The 21502-nt window shown below is 47.6% G+C and overlaps 1 protein-coding gene and 1 non-coding gene across 6 annotated transcripts; both read left to right on the forward strand.

Annotated features, from left to right (window-relative positions):
* Positions 1–3133: 3133 nt before the first annotated feature.
* Positions 3134–14846, forward strand: ZFP57 (ZFP57 zinc finger protein). Of its 5 annotated transcripts, XM_072945462.1 has the most exons (7): positions 3134–3194; positions 5458–5942; positions 6367–6493; positions 6966–7043; positions 7723–8546; positions 14440–14496; positions 14639–14811. In XM_072945462.1, exons 2-6 carry the CDS (start codon positions 5688–5690, stop codon positions 14470–14472), a joined length of 1317 nt encoding a protein of 438 aa, XP_072801563.1. In that variant the 5' UTR covers positions 3134–3194; positions 5458–5687; the 3' UTR covers positions 14473–14496; positions 14639–14811. The 5 variants fall into 5 exon arrangements, with proteins under 5 accessions (XP_072801563.1, XP_072801559.1, XP_072801558.1 ...); XM_072945458.1 differs by lacking the exon at positions 14440–14496 and having other exon boundaries at positions 14639–14846; XM_072945457.1 differs by lacking the exons at positions 14440–14496; positions 14639–14811 and having other exon boundaries at positions 7723–9003.
* Positions 14847–15170: 324 nt separating this feature from the next.
* LOC140687879 (U6 spliceosomal RNA) lies at positions 15171–15277 on the forward strand. The gene has a single exon (XR_012062532.1). It is a non-coding gene; the product is annotated as a U6 spliceosomal RNA (small nuclear RNA).
* Positions 15278–21502: the final 6225 nt, after the last annotated feature.

The following is a 21502-nucleotide window of genomic DNA, read 5'->3' on the forward strand; positions in this document are numbered from 1 at the left end:
GGTGTGGACAGTGCTTCTTTCTATGTGGACTCCCTCATTGTAAAACAAGTCAAATTTTGGCAGTAGTCATAAGTCCAAATCAGAAACTGATTCCTTTACTTTGTGCCCAGTCTGAGATGGTGAATGTCTTGTCATGTCTGGTATGATATGGACCCAGGCAGCAATGGGGATAATCCTCACAAAACGTTTCCATCAGCAGCTTGATTCTGGTCGATCTTATCAGAGACCAGGCTCTTCTGTGGGCATTCACCTGAGTAACCCAGATAAGCAGTTATGGTTTATTTCCACAGTTTGCAGCTCCAAAGAGAGATATCTAGCCAGTCTAGTTTTTCAAATGGCAGACCAAATAAGTAAGCCATTGGCAACAGCCCAAGAGTCAGTAAAATTATAGGAAAGTTGATCAAAGGGGTTATTGGTGAGAACTATGAAATGGCCTTGAGCTCTGCCCACCAAGCGGAGCGACGACATTCCATTTTTTGATTCTGCATCACTGGCAATGAGATTGCATGGCTGTGTCAGCCAGGGGCAGCATTGGGTTTCAGCTTAGCCAAACCACAGTCTCAGTCACAGGCATTTAGGGACTCTCTGTGGACTGAGAGCCCCAATGAACCAGCAGCTTTGCTTCAGCTGGTAGAGTAGGGGATAAAGTTTTTTCCAGAGCAGTATCTGCCATTTTTCCATGTAAAGTAGAGTTGTTGAGGCCAGGCCAGCTACATCCTTAAATATACCATTTCCAAGTGAGGATTATTGGGTTCTTCCCACTTTGTTAGAAGTCAAGTCCAAGTTGACCTACCCTCAAATGTGAATATTAAGCCAGAATGTCCAAAGGCCTCCATGGGTCAGGTGTTTAGTTTTGATAGGAGCCCAATAGCAAACTAATGCTGCTTTTCAAAAAGAGTGCACCCAGTAACCATGTTAGGAAGGTGGCAGGTCCAAAACCCTAAGGGGTGCCACAGAGCACAAGCTGCCTCCCTTTGCCAGAGGCTCCAATCAGCAAAATCATCCATCACATTGACTTGCAGATGTTGGTTCACCTGTCGGGAATTTCCTTTGTGAACTCTGAAACTGGTCCCCATACAGTGAGGACAAGGAAAGAGCAAAGAAAGAGGCAGGCTGCTCCAGATTGGTTGGTGGCTGTTTTAATAAGCACAGGAGCTTACATATGAGGCTTGTCTTTGGTGGCTGCAAGAAGAGTAGATCTCTGCACTGCCCCACCAGAATCTTAAAAGAGGTTCAATCTTAAGTGGGTTCAATCACATATTCAGTCCAGATGGCCTCAACAACACATTCTTTCAAGACTGTGTCCTTGAAACGGCTTTTTGTGTGAGAATGGCAGATGGAATTTACATTCCAATGACAGGGGAGGCAGTGAGGAGCCTTGGATTGCCTGGGTCCGGCTCTCAGGTCCACTGGCAGTTTTATCTTCTCAATGATCTCCTCCAGCAGTGGCTCAGAGGGTTTGTGGGGCTCCAACAATAGAGATCTTGCCGCAGCTTGCTAGATTGTTACAGTGGGGTGAGGTCTTCCATTTTATTGTCTGTTAATGAGAAAGAACTGGGGCAATGGTTACAGACTGAGAATCAGGAAGTTGATTCAAAGACAGCTGCCTAAATAGTACCGTGGCTATTAGTAAACTTCATCCTGGAGTCTTCATCATAAATCTGGTAGTTAGAACCAGAACCAGAAGGGCTTCTCCCTTTTCCCCTTCTTAACAGCCCTCTATTCTATCAAACTCAGGCCCATAGAGTCTTTATACCCCGGCTCCATAAATAGAGGTTCCCACAATACCTGGCTCTCCTCCAACTCTTCCTCCACCTCCTTCTCTTCACACTCAGACCTCAATATCTGTCCTATAGCTTGTTCCACCTCAGTGTAGTCCCTCTACCCCTACCCCACATTTCAGAATGCTCCTCAGTTGCTGTCATGAGTTGAATCAGTTTTCCTTACTTGGTTTCTTCTCTATTTTAGGACTTTGCACTGTATCATAATGCATATGGTGCTGCTCTACTGTCTAGCTAGAAACTCCTCTACTCAGCTGAGCATCTACTGCAAACTAAGCATTGCACTGAATGCTGCTGAGACAGCTGCGGAGATGAATAAAACTGGGTCCATTCCAATCCCTCCACCCAAACCTGTGGTCTAATGCTTAGTGAATGAATGAATTAGTGTCCTGTTCATCCCACTTCTCTTCGCTGATTCTAAAGATTTGAGGATCAAATCAAATCTCAAACTATGGTGTAGGGGCTAGCTGCCTAGTTTTGTAAATAAAGTTATGTGGAAGCAGGGTCAGGATAAGGGTAAGACAAGTGAGGTAGGTTCATGCCGGTGTAGGGTCAGATCCTATTGAAAGGATGATTTAGTTCCTTTATGGAAATGGAAAGCATAATTGCTATCCCTTACACAGCCTGTTTTCATGTTGGTCTAAAGATGATGGTAATCAGCACAGCTGCTTCAATCCCATGCTCTTCCCACTGCGTTCTCCTCCAGCAGACTATCTCCATCTGACTGTACAGGAGCCTCTCAGCCTCTGACATGAATTGTACGTCCGCAAGGGCAGAGCACAGAGTCAGGTCCCTTGAGAACGCTAAGAGACTTAAACCTCATCTGCCAGCCATCCAGTACTAACCATGGAGCCGAGACTTAGTGTGCAGACCTGAAAGCACAGGGTCTGGTTCCCGTCCCAGTGCAGCTTCAGCAAGGCTCAACATCTCTCAGCCTGTCTCCTCACCTATTAAGACAGAATAACAATTCCTGCCTCACAAGGTGTTTGTGCAGATTTAATGGAGGCTATGTTTACAAAAGTTTTTTGTATATTGTAAAACCCCATGCCAACGTGAAAAATAAAAAACCATAATACAAAATGGTGTATGTATGGTTAAGTGCTAATTAAGTGGAAAGAAAATAAGTGATTTTTGTTGAGCTGATTAAAAAAAACAAAGACATTGCTGAGAAAGTTTGAATTGGATTCGGTTACGTGGCCATGGGAAGTAGACCTTTACCTGGGCGTGGTGCTCTCTGCCCCCACCTCTGTCAGCTATCATTATTTAAGTCACAGTGCGTGCTCTCCCCCTGTGCTTTTGCTTTCCTAAGGTGCTGTGTGCTTCCAGGTCTCTTTCTGGGGACCAGTGGAGGTCTCATTTTTCCCCTTTGGGCTCTGGGTGATGGTGGTTGATGGTTGTGTGTTTTAATCAGAGGTAATTTAATCCTTTTTCCCCAAGAGTAAATTAAGACTGGGAACAAGGAAAGATCCCAGCGCTAGGTGGGACCAGTGGTTGCAATTGGTCGAAGGGATGGGCTAGTGAGGCGGGGCGGGCCCTCTTCCTTTTAAGCTTCCTAAATTGTGAACTCTTGACCTTGGCGGGCGCACAGCTTATCCCGGCAGGGTACGCGGTGGGCTTGCGGAAGCCAGCGGGGAGATCGGGGCCGGGGCGGGGCCGCGGGCGCCCGGTAAAAGTGCGCTGGGGCGGAGCGGGCTCGCCGCGGGCCCCCACCCCGGAAACCCTGCGTCCCGAAGTCCCAGGCCTCGGCACGCGGCGGGTGAGTAGGGACAGCCGGGAGTTGAGCTCGCCGCGGTGGAGGCTAATGAAGGGTCTTTGTCCCATGCTCCTCCGCCCTTGGCCTCTGCAAGGGAGGGGAGCATTGCCCGCAGATGTTGGAGGAGCTTCCAACCTCTGGGGCCCCTAGGGAAACCTGCGTGAGTCAGGGTGTGGCCCGGTGCGGCGACCACTCCTGCCACGTTGGGGATTTGGCCAAGAGACGGGGCTCCTAGCACGTGTTGAAAAAGATGGGATCCCAGCAATGAAGTTTTGGGGCAGACGGGCGTCATCGGGCAGTGCCGTCCCAGTCAACGGGACCATTTCAGTGGGTACTGATGAGGTGCCACTCGATGGTGACCAGAACTTTCCGTCCCGGCCCGCGGGAGCTGGGCGTGCGACCTGGCTGGGCAGGAGTGGGAAGGGCCCCTGAGGGACAGAGCACAGAGCCCGGAAGGCCGCGTGAGAAGGGCGAAAGCTTGAGGGTCGTTTTGCTTGGCCGAAGGGCAGAAAACTCTACTGGTTGGAGCACCTGGCGAGGGGGCGCGAAAGCGGACCCCACGAAGCCTGGCAGATGTGTTGGGGATTTGAATCATTCTCAGAACTGCTGTGGGAAAACATCGACGGATTTGGGGGTTAGAGGGAGATTGGATGGACTCAGAAGGCTGGAAAATGGCGACACACGCCCTCGAGGGAGTTGCTTTCTGGGAGGGCGGAGACGGGCCCGGGAACAGATAGACCGACCTGCGCAGGAAGTCTTGTTGAGTTATACTCAGCCTCCCTCCACTCTCGGGCCAGCCGGTTGGAGCTGTGGGTCTTGTGACTGTAGAAAGTACTCCGGGAGGCAATAGTGCCAGGGGCAAGCAGTAGCTGCCAGAAATTCAGTCTCCACAGTCATGCTCCTTCCCCAAACCAGAGAGCCAGCTTTGAATCTGGGCCCTGGGCCTCTTTTTGACAGCTACTGACAAGAGATGGTACTGAGAACAGGAAAGCCAGACCTTGGGGATACTATTATTGAAACTGTTTGAAAGTATTACTTTTATTATCTTTGGCTGGAGAGTAGAACAACCCAGACCTGCACACCTCATTTGGAATGACTGTGGATGGTCTTGTAGGAGAGGGAGGGAGGGAGGGGCGGGGCGGAAGCTAGCTTCACCTCCCAGGAATGCATCTTTCTCTTGCATCAGCCTTCTTTTTAGCCATCCCATTAACTCCATTACATTGTTAAATGCCCTTTTCCTTGCTGGTGTTTTCAATTCTACCACCATCCAAAAAAGCGAAAGGAAGAAAGTCAACAGGTTTTAATATCTTTATTCTATTCCTTCCATCTCAGGAGGAGGTGAGAGTTCAGCCATGTCTGCCTCTGAGCAGGAACTTCCCTGGAGGGCCCTGTGAGCCCTGAATGAGTGTTTGCTGTTGAGTTGTCATCGATATCATTCTTTACAAGAATCTGTACCTGTTAAAAATCCACATAACTGTATATTTTGGGGGCCTAGATGGGATCTTAGAGATCTCCTTTAATCTCATTTTCCAGTGAAACCAGAATGAAGAAACTTGCACAAGGTGGTTTGTGACAGATCCAGAGCTGGTTACCTCAGGCATGTGCTTTCTTTCCAGAATACCATACTATTGCTCTAGAGAGGGCTTTGGGACAGCAAAAATCATGTCCTCAGCAATACAGAGTCGAGGCTTTGAACACTAACTCTGCTGTAGACGAAGGGTATCCTTGATCACGTTACCTAGCACCTCTGTACTTGAGGTTCCTTAAAAAGGGGTCAGTAGTTGCTATCCCATGGGCCAGTGCTGAGAGGTTTTAGGTACAAAGCAGGGGGTCAGTGACTCTTGGTGGCCCTTGACCAAATAAGGAAGCTGTTGTTCCTCATTCCCCCTTTTGCTGATATGTTTTGTTTCTCTCTGATCTCAGGTTCCTAGAGGTAGCACCAGCCAATGGCTGGAAGCAGGGTGAACCAGAAGGCAGACATCTTCTGAGTCCCAATCTGGAGTTACTGAACAATGGTGACCGGGTCCCTGAACTCTATAGCCTAGGCTTGGAGGGGACCAAAGGTGTTCTTGGCTATGAAAGAAAAGAATTTGGACGGCAGAACCTAAAAGGAAGACCGCCCCCTGGAGCAGATACATTTGCCACGGGAATCCATGTCAAACTCTGGGACTTTTGCAGAATCTCTCTGTCTACTCAGTTGTGGGGAGGTAGATGGCTCCAGGAAGGAGTCTAGTCAGCCTTGGGGGCCAGGCCAGGAGTGGATAGAACTAGACAAAGACAGTATGAAGGAGAAGGTGTTTGACCAGCCGAAGACAATTGAACCTGTACAGAAGCTGCTCCCTGGGGTGGACGAAGAGGCTCTGCAGGAAGCCGTGAAGACAGAGTGCTGGTGGATGATGTGGGTGAAGGTGAGACCAAGCTAGAGAAGGAGGGACCAGTCCTGGACCCCAGGAGCCCTTTCTTCTATTTTCCTGTCTATAGACCAGATGGAATCTCAGACTATTTCAAGCTGAACAACACCCAGGAAAAGAGGCTCAAGGCTCTTCTCAGTCTCCCTTGGCATCCTTCATGAAGTACTTGCTGAAGTTCATCAGAGTGGCAGCCTTTTTCCTTTGTTTCCTTTCTATTTCTATTCATTTTATACCCCTCCTTTCTCCCCCAACATTTTTCTTCCCTCCTCTCCATCCTTCCTTCTCTGCGCACTGAAGTTGCTGTCTATTCATATTTCTCCCCTCCTTCCATAGTTTCCTTTTTCTCTAAGTTTTCTGAACCTTGAGACTGAATGTCTGTCTGTATGCATACAGACTTCCTGAATCTCTCCTGTTCTTCCAGAAGCCAGTCTCCTTTGAGGATGTGGCAGTGAATTTCACTCAGGAAGAGTGGGAATGTCTAAATGCCAGTCAGAGGGTCCTCTACCAGGACGTTATGTCAGAGACCTTCAGAAACCTGGTGTCTGTGGGTAAGAGGCTGGGGTTCCCTCACCAGCACCCTGTCCAGGACTCTGGGACACCTGGTTTCCCTGGGCCAGTAGATGAGTTCATAATTAGCTTTACTGACTCTTGGTTCCATACCTTCAGGTGTAACAGATCTGGGTCACTAGGCTCAGGGTACAAGGAGAAATGAAAGCTTGCATGAAGGCAAAGATAACACTTGTAACATGATGACAGTGTTCTCAAAATTTGCAAATTTGCCTATTCATCCAACCAATACTTACTGAGTCACTCCTATTACATACCAGGCACTTTTTAGGAGCTGGCCTTTTGAGTGTCCCCTCCCTGTACCTGAGTGTCCCAGATTATGGTTCTTAAACCAAGGGTACAGAAGAAGGTAGCCTGCTGTCCCCATCAGGTGTGAAGGGGCGGAGCCTGGGAGGGACCTCAACTCTTCCTCTCCTTCCCCCTCTCCAGCCAGAATCTTTCTGTCTAATCCAGATCTGATCACCAAGCTTGAACAAGAAGAGAAACAGTGGAGAGCAGATCTCTGTCCCTCAAATGGAGGTCTTCATTCAGGTAAGAATTGCAGAGGAGAGAGGAGGGTGAAAAGGGCCCAGGACTTGCCTTGGGAAGATGGAAAGATGAGTATGGAAGCCATTTGGGACAAGTGAATAGCTTCAGTTTCTAGGGACTGAGAGACTGCATGTGGGCTGCTTATGTCAGTGATACCCCTGTGATGAAAAAAATCCTTCCTAAGAGGAAAGAAAGGGAAGGGAGGTGAGCTTGATGTTGAGTTGGATTAGTGGAGACTTGCTTCTGAGAGTTGAATAAGGACTTGAAAGAAATTTAAGTCTGAGCTGACCACACCTCCTGGTTTGCCAGGACAGCCCTGGTTTATGCTTCACACAGTTGCCTGATTATTAATACCATCTCCTTTCACTCATGTGTCCCAACTTACATGGTCACCTGCAGGTGTCTGTGGAGTGCTGGTGGGAGTATGAACAATATTGAAAAACAACAGGAAACAGATTTCAAGAAATGTGGTTATAGGTTGAAATTTTGATCTCTGATATTGTTGGAAGATTCCAGTTAAATTTTTATTTGCTTTTATTTCGAAAACCCTGAAGTTTTTTCTTATCTCTGGCCTCTGAGGTCTAAGAGTGAGAGTGAATGTTGGGCAGGAGAAGGAGGGCAGAAGTGGGGGAAGTAAACTGAACTGAATGGAGAGCTTGTTATTCTTCCTTGTTCCCCCCAGGAGGCAAGAAGGAGAAACTTGAAGAACAGAGTCAAAGTGAGAGAGATCAGGGGACTAGTGATGACAAGAAGGTCCCTCTTGCTGGCAGAAGGGTGAGCCCCTCCTCCACTCCAGCTGGGTCCCTGGACAGGACGTCAGTGTTGCCCGCATCCTGGGCGGGGCCACCCTTTTCCTGCCACATCTGTGGCAGGTGTTTCAGCAAGCGCTCCGGCCTCCACAGCCACCAGTTTGTTCACAGTCCCAAGCGGCATAACATCACCTGCGGCCAGTGTGGGAAGTCATTCCGGAACCCCAAGGCCCTCAGCTGCCACCGGCGCATGCACCTGGGGGAGAGGCCCTTCCGCTGCTCGCTCTGCGACAAGACCTACTGTGACGCTTCCGGACTGAGTCGTCACCGCCGCGTCCATCTGGGTTACCGGCCCCACTCGTGCCCCTTCTGTGGGAAGTGCTTCCGGGACCAATCCGAGCTCAAACGCCACCAGAAGACACACCAAGGCCAGGAGCAGAGGACTGGAAACCAGAAGCATATTATGAGGATTCCAGACAGCGCAGCTGGATTCCAGGGACTCACAGCTGGGAACCAGGCACCAGTGGCCAGGACCCAAGGACCTGCATTTAAAACCAAGGGTCCTGAGGCTGGGGCCCAGCCATCTATAGATGGGAACCAGGCACCTGTAGCCAAGAACCAAGTGACCTCTGTGAAAACTCAGGCCCCCGTCTTTACAACCCCAGAGCCTGTGATAGGGACCCAGGCGACCAACACTAGAGCCACCTTCCTGGATTCCAAGACCAACTCTCACCCAGAAAAGCCTTCAAGATTCAAGGTATCTGGCTCTCACTGTCCCTTGACTTTCAGCAAGAGAGCCTGTCTCCCAGGCCCCCAGAAGGCCCACCTCACAGAGCAGTCCAACCGCTGCTTCCACTGTGGCAAGTCCTTCACCTTATTCTCGGGGCTGGTCAGGCACCAGCAGACTCACTGGAAGCAGAAGGTCTACCGCTGCCCTATCTGCGACGTCTGCTTTGGGGAGAAGGAGGACCTTTTGGGCCACTGGGGGGGCTACAAAGCCAAGGGGCTGTGGCTGGGGAGTCCCCATCAATGCTGGGCACTCCTGGGTCAGTGGCTTGGCTTCTTTCATGATACACCCCCTACATCAGGGAAGGAAATGGATTTTTTTCTGGATCCATACCCCTGGAAGAGGGAAGGAGGGGAGGGGAGAAGGGAGGCAGAGGAAAGAAAGCAACTAAAGGTCTTGGAACAGAAATAAGTGGCCTTTCTGTCCAGGTCTTTCTCTGTTTGGTTTTCCTGAAGACTAACCTCCAGGGTAAGGAGACTGGAGGTAGAGGAACCCAGGTAAGGGGGTAATGAAGGAAATCTAGAAGGGAAAAGGGACAAGGAGTGGCACATGGAAACTTGTATTGTTATTAATTAGCACCTAGCTTGTTTCTTTTGTGTCTGATAGACCATCAAGTAGTAATTGTTGAATAAAACAGTGAACACTCCAATAGGTATGAAGATGGGAGAAAAAGGATGAGGTGGGGGGAGAGTCTGAGGGACCCGTCTGGACTAGATGTGGTTGTAGAAAGAGTTGAATGCAGGCATGTTGCCCAGTTCCCATGCCTGGCTCCCCTGGCTCCTTGGAAGGCTGCTGGGCAAGATGGAGCTCTGGCCAGCCTTCTGTGGGTTCCCCCTTCTCCTGGTTTTGGTTAGGGCTCCCCATGTCCTCACTCTGCAGGAGTCACTTGGCTCTCTCTTGGATGTTTTGGACTTTTCCTGCGCCTTCCCTTCAACCCTGCACACCTCTCAGCTCCGCCCCTCAGGGCTGAGATCTTGGAAGAAACAACCACCATTTGCAAAGCTGGCATGCTGGAGTTTGCAGCAAGGAGGTTCCTGGTCTCCAGTTTGTGGCAGAGACCCTCTTTTGTGTTACTCCCCAGCACAGGTGTCCTCTAAAGGAGAGAAAATCACCAGCCTGGCTGTGGCCAGAGAGGGGTTCCAGATGGGAGACAGGAGCAGAAAGATGTGGGTAACAATCTGGGGGAAGGGAGAGACAAGGTAGATGACAGAAGAAATTGATCCGATTTGGAATCCAGAGCATTCCCAGAAGTGCAGGTTGGAATGTCCCCATAGCGAAGAGGCCAATGAGTGTGCAACTTGATGAATGTGACATCCCCTAGGATCAATTCTTGGACCAACCAGGCTCTTCTCCACCCCTGCCGAGATGCAAAATCATTCAGAAGGGGTTTCCTAGAAGGGGGAGAAAATAACTTGAAAAGTCTGTTGGTAGTTTCTATGATGAAACCATTAAACCAGGTAGAAGAAAAGCCCCGTGAAGTCATCTGATATCTGTGCCTGCCACAGTGATTGGTCTCAGAGGTAAGGCACAGGGCAGCTGCTGTAGGAATTGGAGAGGAGGCCAGCTGGAGTGGGATTCCAGGAGAGGGGCACGGAGGTGGGCAAATCAGGCAGGAGGTGGGCGTGCCCCCAGCTTCCACCTCCTAGGAGGAGTCCTCCCTCCCTCCACCCATGCTTGCCCACCCCTCCTTTCCTCTGGGATTTTGATCCCTCAATAACCCCTCTTCCCCTGGCTGCTGTCCTGGTTTTTTGTTCTCATAAGAAAAAGAAGAAGACTTACTTAGCTCTTCAAGAAATTGCCCTGGAAGCAAAGAGAAATAGGTGATGGGGGGAAGATGACCAGCTCCCTCCCCACATTCTCCCTGTGGAATTCACAGTTGGGCACCTCCTACCCCCTTTCCACTAAGACACCCCTCAGAACTCAGAAAGTGGTCCTCATGGATTCTCTGGGGAGCCGGGGGTTGGCCATGGGCACAGAGCAGGAAGGAAGTCCCAGCTCTGACTCTCGGGCCCTGTGTCCATGCACTCTTTTTGTTTCCCCTCCAGGGCTGGCTTGGTCCCCTACTGCTCTGTGGTCCTATTTGCTGCCCCACCACTGCACCTGCTAGTCTGCGATGTAGCCAGTTGTAGCAGATGATCAAGGCGACCACGGGTCCGAGAACGGGCACGATTACAAACAGGGTTATCTTCCAGCAGGGCACCCTCAGAAAGTGGGGATCTGAAGCGTTTGCCACAGAACAAATAAGATTAACACGTGTTCCTCCTTCCGTCCCACCTCCCCCCCCCACCTCCCCCATTTACTATTGGATTTCTTAACCTGGGTTCCAAGAACACCAAAGGAGTCTGGGTAGAATCCAGGAAGTCCATGAACTTGGATGAGAAAAGCACTACGTTTTAATTTTTGCTAACTTTGAACTGAATTTAGCATTTTCTTCCACTAAAAATGTAGGTAATCTGTTATCAGCAGTCCTTTTGACTTTATCATCAATGGAAACCATATTCTTATCAGAGTTGTTGCAGAAGTCTCAAAATACTGTTTATCAATATTTTGAAATGACAAGTTACTAGACCTGCTGCTGCATTATTAATGTATTTTTGTTATTTAAAGGGACATTTGTCACAAATTTGTTTATATTTCAATGCAATGGTTTTCTTCGTAATTCTGCATGTTATATTTTATGCGTACATTTCAAAACATCCTGGGAAGGGAGGGGTCCACGAGGTACATCCCATACAAAAAGAGTGAAGACCTTTTGTTATTCAAATCCTACAAAGCAGAGATCCTATTCCTCCCTCTTTGAGTTGCAGACTGAGCATGTTGTGCCTTCTGCACTCCCGATTAAATGCCAGGGTGGAGCTCTCCTGTGCTAGGTCTCAGGGGTACCTACAAAGTCAGGAGGAGAGGCTGTTCAGGAAGGCTTCTCCAAGCAGGGACCACCTTATAATTTCTGCAACATCCATGTGACAGATATTTGGGTGCCCTTCTGTTGTGGGCATTGCCCTTAGGCACTGGACGCTCTGCAGTGAGCAAAAAGGACAGACTCCATATCCTTGGGCCAACATTCTAGTGGGGTTTGGTGTCTTCACTCTCCCCAAGAACCTTCCCTGAGTAGTCATGTGTAGTTACAGCTCCTCATTCTGTACTCATGAAAGCTCATTCCTCCGTGTGAGTTTCTTTGATGATATATATGTACTTTGTTCTGTTAATTTATGTATATTGATCACCTCCTCAACTAGGCATCAATGGTATGTGCAAAGAATCTGTTTATCTCCCCTTTGTAATTCCTGAAAAAAGAAATAAGGCACATAAAGAACTTGTAATTCCTACAGAATGAGTTAACATTTGGGAAGCTGTTAGTTATAGTGTAATTTATAGTGTATTTGCTATTTAACCAATCCTAGACGCAAATGATGACATTCAAAGAAAGAACAAGAGAGGGAGGAAACCATCCAGGAGCCAGGGGTCTTATCTCCCCAGGTGACAGGAACCAGTGAAATGCCAAGCTGACCTGGGGGAGCTGGGTACCCCAAGACTTACCAAAAGTCCGGTGGAGATTCTCTGAAAGAAGAACAGATGGAAAGGACTTAGTGGGGCGCTCAAAATGATCCTGTCTCCTCTGATCCTTTGTTATTTAATCGCTTACAGTTACTTCTAGTTGTGACACACGATGGAGGAAAGGAGACTGTAGGATTTCACTCTACCCTGGCTGAAGGGCAGGGAAGAGGAATGAGACTTTTCTACAATTCTCCGCTGGTTATAGGAATTTTCAATTGTGAAACTCCCGCCTGAAGGTCACACAGGGTATTGGGACAGAGGCAGAAGTGGTCTGAGAAAATGACCATTTCAGTTATGCCAAAAGACCAGGAAGGAGGGCTGGGGAGGGACAGTGCCTAGAACTCACCTATTTCTGCTCGAAGTTTTCCTAAAAGAGAAAAAGGTGACACTTTTAGTTCCAGCTCAGGCACTAGATGGGGCGCCTCCACACCCAGTGCCCTGGGCCTTCCTATGGGCTGTTTCTCAGCTGCCTGGGAGTGTCCTTAGGAGGGTGAGAAGGGCACTGAGTTTGAAACCAGGAGTTCAGCGCTTTCCCTGGCTATTGTCTGGGTTCCATATTGCGGTAAAGAGAGCTGAGAACCCTGGTAGACACTGTCCACCAATACCCCAAATCAACCTAAAGTTTTATTACCGCCCCCACAGCTCTCTGCTCCTCTTCTTGGTGGCACAGTTGACAAAGCCACTCCACCCCCTGCTGAGTTGTCACTTTGTAAATCTAAAGCCACTTCCCGCCTGAATGAGGAAGGAACTAAATGTTTCGTTGAGCAGCTACTTGGTGGCTGGCTCAGTGCTGGGGACTTTCCGTAAGACTCTCCCCTTTAATCCACCCTTATGATGTAGGAGGGAGGCTGTGGTCTCCACTAGACAAGGCAATGGACGCTTGGAGAGTTCAAGTCACTGTCCGAGCTGGCTTCTAACCCAGGCTGCCTAACCCCACCAGTCAGGTTCTTTCTGCTCAGCCAAGTGGGCTGAAGACTTTTCTCACTTGGGAGAAGAGGTAACAGTATACTTGGGATGAGGTCAAGGGGAGAAGATCCCACCAACATCCCCCCTGACGTACTCCAAGCCCTCCTGGCTGCTTTACCCTCTTAGGAATGGGGGTGGGGGATTGGAGGTCCTGCTGGCTTTGGCTTTGAGAGCACTTGGTGGGGGGAGAAGTCTCCGAATGGAAGCTCTGGGCACAAGAGAGCTCCTTCGATAGCTGAACCCGAGTCCTCTGTGTCGAATGGAAAAGCAGGAGGAAACAACTTTCAAACACCTACTCCATGGTAGGGACTTTTACTCACAGGATCTTTATTTAAACCTCCTAATAGCACGGTCCTGCCTGATTCTGAAGCTCACACTCCCCCAGGTGCTTGAGCTGCTAGGGCCGGTACAGGGCCCAGAAGATGGAAGATTAGACCTGAGCTCTGCCACTTAAAAGCTGAGTCAGCTTGAGTAAGTCTCTGAACCACGCCAGGCCTCAGTTGCCTCTTCTGTAAAATGGGGTCCTGTTATCTAAGTGATATTTACATTTGGTAAGATGCCAAACTCGTCATTACAGAGTGAGTTCTGAACCCAGAAGTCACTCAAGAGTAAACATTAGCTGACCAAGCTCCAAGAGGCCAGGTCACTTCGGGGGAGGGTGCCACCCCGCCTCCAGCCCGTACCTCTCAGTCTGCGCTGCAGGCAGAGGAAGACAAGGCCCACAGTGATCTGCAGGAGGAGCACAGGCAGAACCGCGATGAGAACCAGCACTCCGGGGTTGATCCAGTAGAAGGGATCTGAAAGGCAGAACCGGCATGGCCCCGCGCTGTACCCTCGACTCCCAGCCCCATGCCTGGGGCTCCGTTAAGTCAGGTTGAAGAAAGGAACAGTATCACCAAGATTCAAAGATGAAGACTTAGAGCTGACATCTCAAGTCACCTGTCACCTGACTGAGCTTAGTTAAAGGAAAAGTGGTTGTTTCCAGGAAAGTCCAGTGGCTTAGAATGATAGGAGTCTAGTCTCTGTATTGGGCTGGTCCTGGAGAGTTTTAAGACCCACAGAAGGGACTTAGATCTGATCCTCCAGGCCAGGGGGTACCTTGAAAGACTCCATGCTGAGGAGTGACAAGATCTGATTTATCGACTGCAGGACTGGGGAGCGGGGGACGGAGATCAGTTAAGAGGCCATGGTCATAGTGAAAATAAAAAACACGAGCCTGAACTAAGACAGCGATGGAGGTATAGGAAGTCAAGGGCATCGGTGAACTTAAACAGGAAAAAAAACATTTATTTTCAGTAACTTTTAAACTGAAATTTAGTGTTTCTTTCAATTGTGTTTGTAGGCAACCCCCCACAACAATGTGAACAGAACTTGAGAATTCGTCATTCCTAAAAATCAGGTATTTTCATATCACATCAGAATTGGTGCAGAAATCTCAAAATACCACTTAAGTTCAACATTTTGAAATTACACTAAGCAAGCTTGACAAAATAAATCAAACCTGAATCTGACTATGCGTATTCTAATCTATGAGTTTACAGGAAATCCAGGGTTTGAAACACCGTCCAAACAGCATGGGAATCAAATCAGCAAAATCTAAACCATCGGAAAATCTACAGGGCAAAAACCAACCCGTGGATCTTGTCTGGATCGGATTCAAGCAAACCCAATTGTAAAAATACATTTATAAAACAATCAGAAAAATGTGAGCACAGACAGAGTATTGGTAAATGTCTGTTAAAGATGTCATTATAGTATTTGGGGTGTTTTGTTTTGTTTTGTTTTGTTTTGTTTTTAGACTTTTTCTATTTCAGGCGTACATTCTTGAGGATTTAGAAATGAAATGATAATGCTGCCTAGGATTTGCCTGAATGTTTCAGTTGGGGAGGATGGTAATGAGTGGAGTCAAATGAGACAGGTTGCCGGTCCTTGGGTCATAACTGTTGCAGTCAGGTGATGGAAACCTGGAGGCTCATTATAGTAATCTCTCTACTTCTGTATATGTTTTAAGGTTCATAATGAAGAGTTTAAAGAAAGGATTACAGACAACTAGGAATAAAACCACAAAAATGAGTGCTTGCTTCGGCAGCACATATACTAAAATTGGAACGATACAGAGAAGATTAGCATGGCCCCTGCGCAAGGATGACACGCAAATTCGTGAAGCGTTCCATAAAAAAAAAAAAAAAAAAACCACAAGAAAAATATGAAAGTTGGAAAGAAAGATTAGAAACTCTTTAGAGAAAGAAAGGAGATAATTACACCTGAAACTTGGCAATCATATAGTTACTGCATTTCAGCCCTAAATTTGCCTCAGCTTCCTGAATCCCCAGGCTAGGTGGGTGGTCCATTGTTTACTCCTAAAACACTCTTTTTTAAAAAGACTCTTAGGCATGGAGATTATGACAGGAGGAAGGTTGGAATGTGGAAACCAACCCAAAGGAAAACTTGGACAAGTTTGAGAAAGACTCCCTGAGGCAGGTTTGTTTTTTTGTTTTTTGGGCTTTTTTTGTTTTGTTTTGTTTTGTTTTGTTTTGCTTTGTTTGATGGTGGGGATAGGGAGTTATTAAGGTAGGAAGTTGCTGAGCAGGAATGAGGAAAATCTGCAAACTGGAGAGGTCCTCAATATCAGACATCTTGCCAGGTAAAAATAATCCCCCAAAGAAAACAGCTGTGTGGAGAACATTCTGTGACACACAAAGCTATTTTCATGTCCCTGAAATACGTCTCTAGAAATAGTTCTTTGTTATCCCGCATACAATGCCATCTTCTGGTCCCAGCACTGCAACTGGAGCCCTGGCGATACTAAAGTGACCGATTGTCTGATGTTGAGCTACAGGTCAGGTGAAGGGAAAGGAAAATGACCTGAGGTTCCGGCCTCCCAAGAGTTTTTGCAACTAAGTTAGTTTTGCAATTAACTTTCTTTTCTTTCTTCCTTTTCAATGAAAGTACTAGGAATTGAACCCAGGACCCCCTGCATGCTAAGCATGCGCTCTACCACTGAGCTGTACCCAGCCCCTCCAAATAGCAATTAACTTTCAAAGCTCCGGCTCCACCCACTTCCCCTTGTCCAAATCTTAACCCTTCCGGGGTAAAACAAAAAACAAAAAAAATGCCCAAGTCATCCATAGCACAAGACTTGCTGAAAACGAAATTCTAGAGAAAGGAAGCAGTGGAGATAAAACCCATAGGTAATATCTCTTTCTATGATTATATTCAGATATTTGTTTCACTTGTTTACTTCACTTGGACTGTATTTAGAAGAACAGGAATATGTTCTTCAGTAATACTCCTTGTCTAATAAAACACCACAAATACATCAACTGAGGGATTCATTGTACTAGAATTTGATCAATTTGACTCGTTAGGAATAAGGCTTTTTTTGTTGAGTAACAAATAAACAAAAAGACAGTCTAAAGCAAAACAAGAAGGGGAAAAGTCCACTTGGATACTTTGATTAATTTTCAGATTACTCATATTCCCCTCCAGTAGCACAAAATAATCCCAAATTGATTACTTTGGATTTTGCTGCCTATCTTTACCATTTTTTCTATTTAAAATTTAAAAAAATTCTCTGTATGTACTCACAAATGTACATATTATACATACTTTTACATAAATGGATACATATGATCATATGGATAAAATTATGGCCTTTTTTCTTTTTTGGTTAGATCACACCCCATCCTCCCTCCTTTCCCCCATGGTGAATTAGCTTTCTTATGGATATCTTTTTATATATTTCTCTGATCTATAAAACATAAGCTTTTGTCTTTGTTCTCTGCATTCTGTAGCTTGCTTTTATCACTCAACAATATCTTTGGGATACCTCCAAGCCGGTGGTATGGCACTAAAACAAACTTTTAATGGCTGCATGATATTCACTGTATGGATAACTGTTTATTCAGTCACTTCCCAACTCGTGGGCATGGACTCTGATTCTGGTTTCCTTCCCATGCTGAATAATGATGCAGCGGACATTGTGTGTGTCTGAATTCCCAGGTACTGATGTGCATACCTCTATGGCGTGGATTTCCAGGAGTGAGGTGTTTGGATTGAAGGATCTCATTTCAGTGGAGAGGATGATTGAAGTCTCAAAGGGAGGTCTTGGCCACTCAACAGATCATACCTACTAATATTCGCACTACTCACCTTCCACTTTCAATTCCATCGCTGCCTCCTCTTGGTAAGAATGATCTCGGAAGAAGCAAGTGAAACCTCCTTCATCTGAGAACCTGACTTTTCGGATCCTGAGGGTCACCTTCCCCTCCCCGATGGTCTCTTTCAGCAGCTCTGTGCGGCCCCGGTATTCAGGCGCCTGCTCTTCATCTTGGTCCTTGCCACTTCGGTAGAGATGAACCACCCTGGAGAAGGGGGGCCGGTACCACCCCACCTCCATGCCTGTAGCATTCTTTCCTGGAGATATGCGACAGGGCAGTTCCGCTTCATCCCCCACCAGAGCTCGGATGGGATGCCCTGGTCCGATTACTCTGAACTGTCCTGTCCAATACGCCAAAGAAAAGAAACTGGGCATCAGAGGAAACCTTGACAAACAAGCATGTCGTGGGAAGGGTTGCTTCCAAATAGGGAAAGAAGACACTTGATCAAAACAGGGCAAGAAGAAGACACTTGATTTTTAAACAGGATTTCGGGGGGGGGGGCGGAGAGGTAATTAGTTTTATTTATTGAATTACCTTTTTAATGAAGGTGCTGGGGATTGAACCCAGGACCTCATGCATGCTCAGCATGCGCTCTGCCACTGAGCTATTTCCACCCCCTGAATGCATGTTTTAAATAGCATTCTACAGCCAGAGAAGAGTTCATTTTTTTCTTAAAGGTCTCTGGTTATAGAGATATTGTGAGTGCCCTGGATAGAACATTCTAGCACGTGGTCATCCCAGCCTTTAGGTCCCACCTTGGAATATAGCCTCCCTCTTCAGATATGGCCAAATTGACCCTTATTCTCCCCTTAAAGGTTTTGCTTTGGTCACTTCTCTGCCGCCCCCTCTCCATCACTTCTCAGCCCTCAAATTCTCCTCTGAGATCTTCCACCCTAAAGGTGGCTCTCTTTCCTTCTTTTTTTCCTCTGTATCTTCATCCCTGGTTCAGCTCCTGGACCCTGCCCTGTACATACTCCCAGTCTTTTTTTCCTCTGTGGGATGTCTCCTCATCAGATTTGGAGCTACTAGAAGATGAGGCTGTATTCTCCACTAGACCTGCAACAATTTCCCAAGGCCATGCATGGCCTGGGCCTCCTCTGATAGGTGGCTCCCTAAGGTTGGAAATACGTCTTTTGACAGCAGAGCTCCTCTATAAAAACTTACTAGTGCGCGATTGTGCAGAACAGAACTCCAAACATGGCAAGACACTACGACTCAAAACAAACATTTATGGAGATTTACCATGGGACAGGCATGACTAAGCACAGTATAGACCTCATCTCACTGAACCCTGACAGCAACTCCCAGAGGCTGTTATTATGATAGTCCCCATCTGATAGGTGACAAACCGAAGCTGGAAAGATAGGTAAGAGAGAGTTCAAGAAGAGCCTTCAGTTAAGGTCTTGTGATGGAGTTGGGGTCCCTTCTGCAGGCTGTAGGGAACCCCTGCAGGTGTCTGAGGGGAACCCTGTCAGCACATCTACATTTCGGAAAGACAACTTGTATAGCAATTTGAGGATGAGTTGAAGGAGGTGAGCCCAGAGAACTAGTCTTTCTATTTTCAGGAACTCCCAGGGCAGGAATAAAGATAAATCTTACCTGCGGAGCTGGAAGATAGCTGGAGGAGGAGGAGGAGGGATGGGAGGCAGCTGGGCAGAGAGGCGCTCATTAAACTTGCCATCACTGCTGTCAGTGGGGACAGGGAGCCCCTGCATCAGGGTCAGGCTAAGCAGAGGCCCTCAGGGCACATGTCCCCTACCGCTGAAAAAAGCCCCAGGGGAGGATGGGGAGGGCAGTGCTGCCCGGGGGCCCTGCCTCCTCCCCGCAGAGCTGCAGCTGTGCTCCCAGGAACAGCCCCGAGTCATCCTTGCCAGGCACTTACACAAAAGGGCTACAGACGAGGGGATGACCAGGGCTTGCCTGCCCCACCCCCTCAGAGCTGCGGAGCAGAGGCTGCCTGGTACTGCGCCTTCCTCCCCCGCTCCCTCCTGGTGGCCCAGCCTTCAAAGGGGCTTCTAGGATCTGACCTGCTGGGATGGACCGTTCACTGGACCTCAGGATGAGGCTTGCCCATGTGATCTGTACCCTTCAACCCCTCTTCTCTAGGTATTAGCCAAGGGAGAGGGAACTTTGTTGGATTTTTTTTTTTTTAAAGAAGGAACATTTAGACTTGGTTTCCTGTTTCTAACTGTTTCATAACTGTCATCACCAGGTCATTCTTCTTGGTGTCTGACCTCCCACTGCAAGTGCAAATGCCCCTTCTTGTGTTCAGAGGTGTCATGGGTTGCTTGGGCTTAGCTTCTCGGTCCCAAGGAATATATTTAGGAAAATCATGAATTGAATGTCAGGAGTCGATGGCCACCTGTGCTCAGAGGGACAAACATGAAGAAAGGACGATCCGCACAGTCAGCAACTGTCAGTCAACTCAGGCACCGAGGATGGACCAGCACCAGGATGCGGGCATCACTCTCTCTGGTTTCCTCAGTGTCTCAGGGGGAGTAAGATCTGGGATGGAAATATGACCTTCTCCCTTATCATCCTTTTCCCCAGACTCAGCTAATCACTGAAGGATGAGACTAGTACCAGCACCAAGTTTGAAAAATATAGAAATACAGATATTTGCCAGTTGTAAAATAAGGATGTTGCATCCAAAAAAAAAAAAGTCAGGACAGACTATTTATTTATTTATTTTGAGGATGGACAATTTAAAGCCATGTTGTCCAATACTGGTCAATCACTGGTCACAAGTGACCATTTAAATTCAAATTAAATAAAGTTAAAAATTCTGTTCCTTGATTGCACAGAAGCCATGTTTCAAATGCTCGGTAACACATAAAGCTAGTGGTTACTGCATTGAACAGCACAAATACAGACCATATCCATCATCAAAAAAATTATATCGGGTGGCACCGCTCAAGGGCTAGGAACATGACTGGGACATAGATCTTCTGCTTTTGTCTGTGATGAGCACGAGGGGCTAGAAGGCTGGACTCTGGTCAGCTGAGTTTGGGAGTTGTGTGTTCACTTTTCTCTGCAAGGCAGCCGGAGTTTGGGCACAAGAAGGCTGGCTCTTCTGGAGGGTGAAAGTCAAAGTCTGGAGGATGAATTAGGTGGGAAGAGGACTCTCTGTGCATGCCTGATTTCCTCTCCAGTGGGGATTCTCTCCTTCCAGAACCTAAAATAGCCTGTGGTGTTCTTTCTCTGTGATACAAGTTCAGGTTCAGGTAAGAGATCCATGCACAAGATGCTTTCCTGGGCAGCGTTTGGGGTTGTAGAGTGCTCAAAATTGTCCAGCACTAATCCAGTTGTCAACAGCTGGATGGGAGATTAACATGGAGTGGAGGGTTGGGAGAGCAGAGATGGGGAGGGGCTAGCTAACCAAAGCCACTTTGGAGAAATTACAGCATTTGAAACAAAGAAACCAAAACCAAAAGCACCCCACCTTATTAAAAGCTTCTAGGTGCCGCTGTTCTAAGTGATTTGCACGTATTAACTCGTTTAGTCTTCTGACAGCGAATCAAACATTAAATTATTATCATTCTGATTTGACAGATGAGGAAATTGAGGCACAAAAGAAATTGTCACCTGCCCAAGCTCAGACCGGGGGTGGCAGAGCTGGGATTTGAAGCCGGGCATCGTAGCCCCAGCACTGGTACTCACAGAGACTACACTACTCACTCTGAAGAGCTTGCCTCACGTACCTCCATGCTGTCAACTGCCTCACATCTCTGGAAAAGGGATGGATTTCTGGAGTTGGGGCAAGCTGACCCTTGGATGACATGGTCTCTGGGCAAAGATGAAGTAAACAAGGGAAGGGGCCAGAGACCACCAGCAAAAACGAAGCCAGTGGTGTGTCATTTACAGAAATTCGGGTGTAGGAACATCTGCGTTTTGCTGGCCGTGGAGCATGGTGTGGATGTGTCTAAGAGGTTAGACCGCCCTGTGTGGTTGGTCAGGCTGGTCATTTCCTTCAACACTTAAATATTACTTTAGTTTTATACAGGGGGCATGGAATAGCTCAGTGGAAGAATGCACGCTTAGGATACAGGAGGTCCTGGGTTCAATCCCCTGTACCTCCATTAAAATAAAAAAGCTCTATAGTAGCTTTGTGTAGCAAATGCAAATATTCTCAGGTTGTTTCTTGCTCCTCAGTAATTTCCATTTAATCTACATCTCTTGCCCTGTCTGATAACAGGCCCTGTACATAGTCATGTATTCAAAGTTGACATAATGGAAAAATGATAA

This window comes from Vicugna pacos, chromosome 20 (genome assembly GCF_048564905.1).
Source record: "Vicugna pacos chromosome 20, VicPac4, whole genome shotgun sequence".
Classification (NCBI taxonomy): Eukaryota; Metazoa; Chordata; class Mammalia; order Artiodactyla; family Camelidae; genus Vicugna; species Vicugna pacos.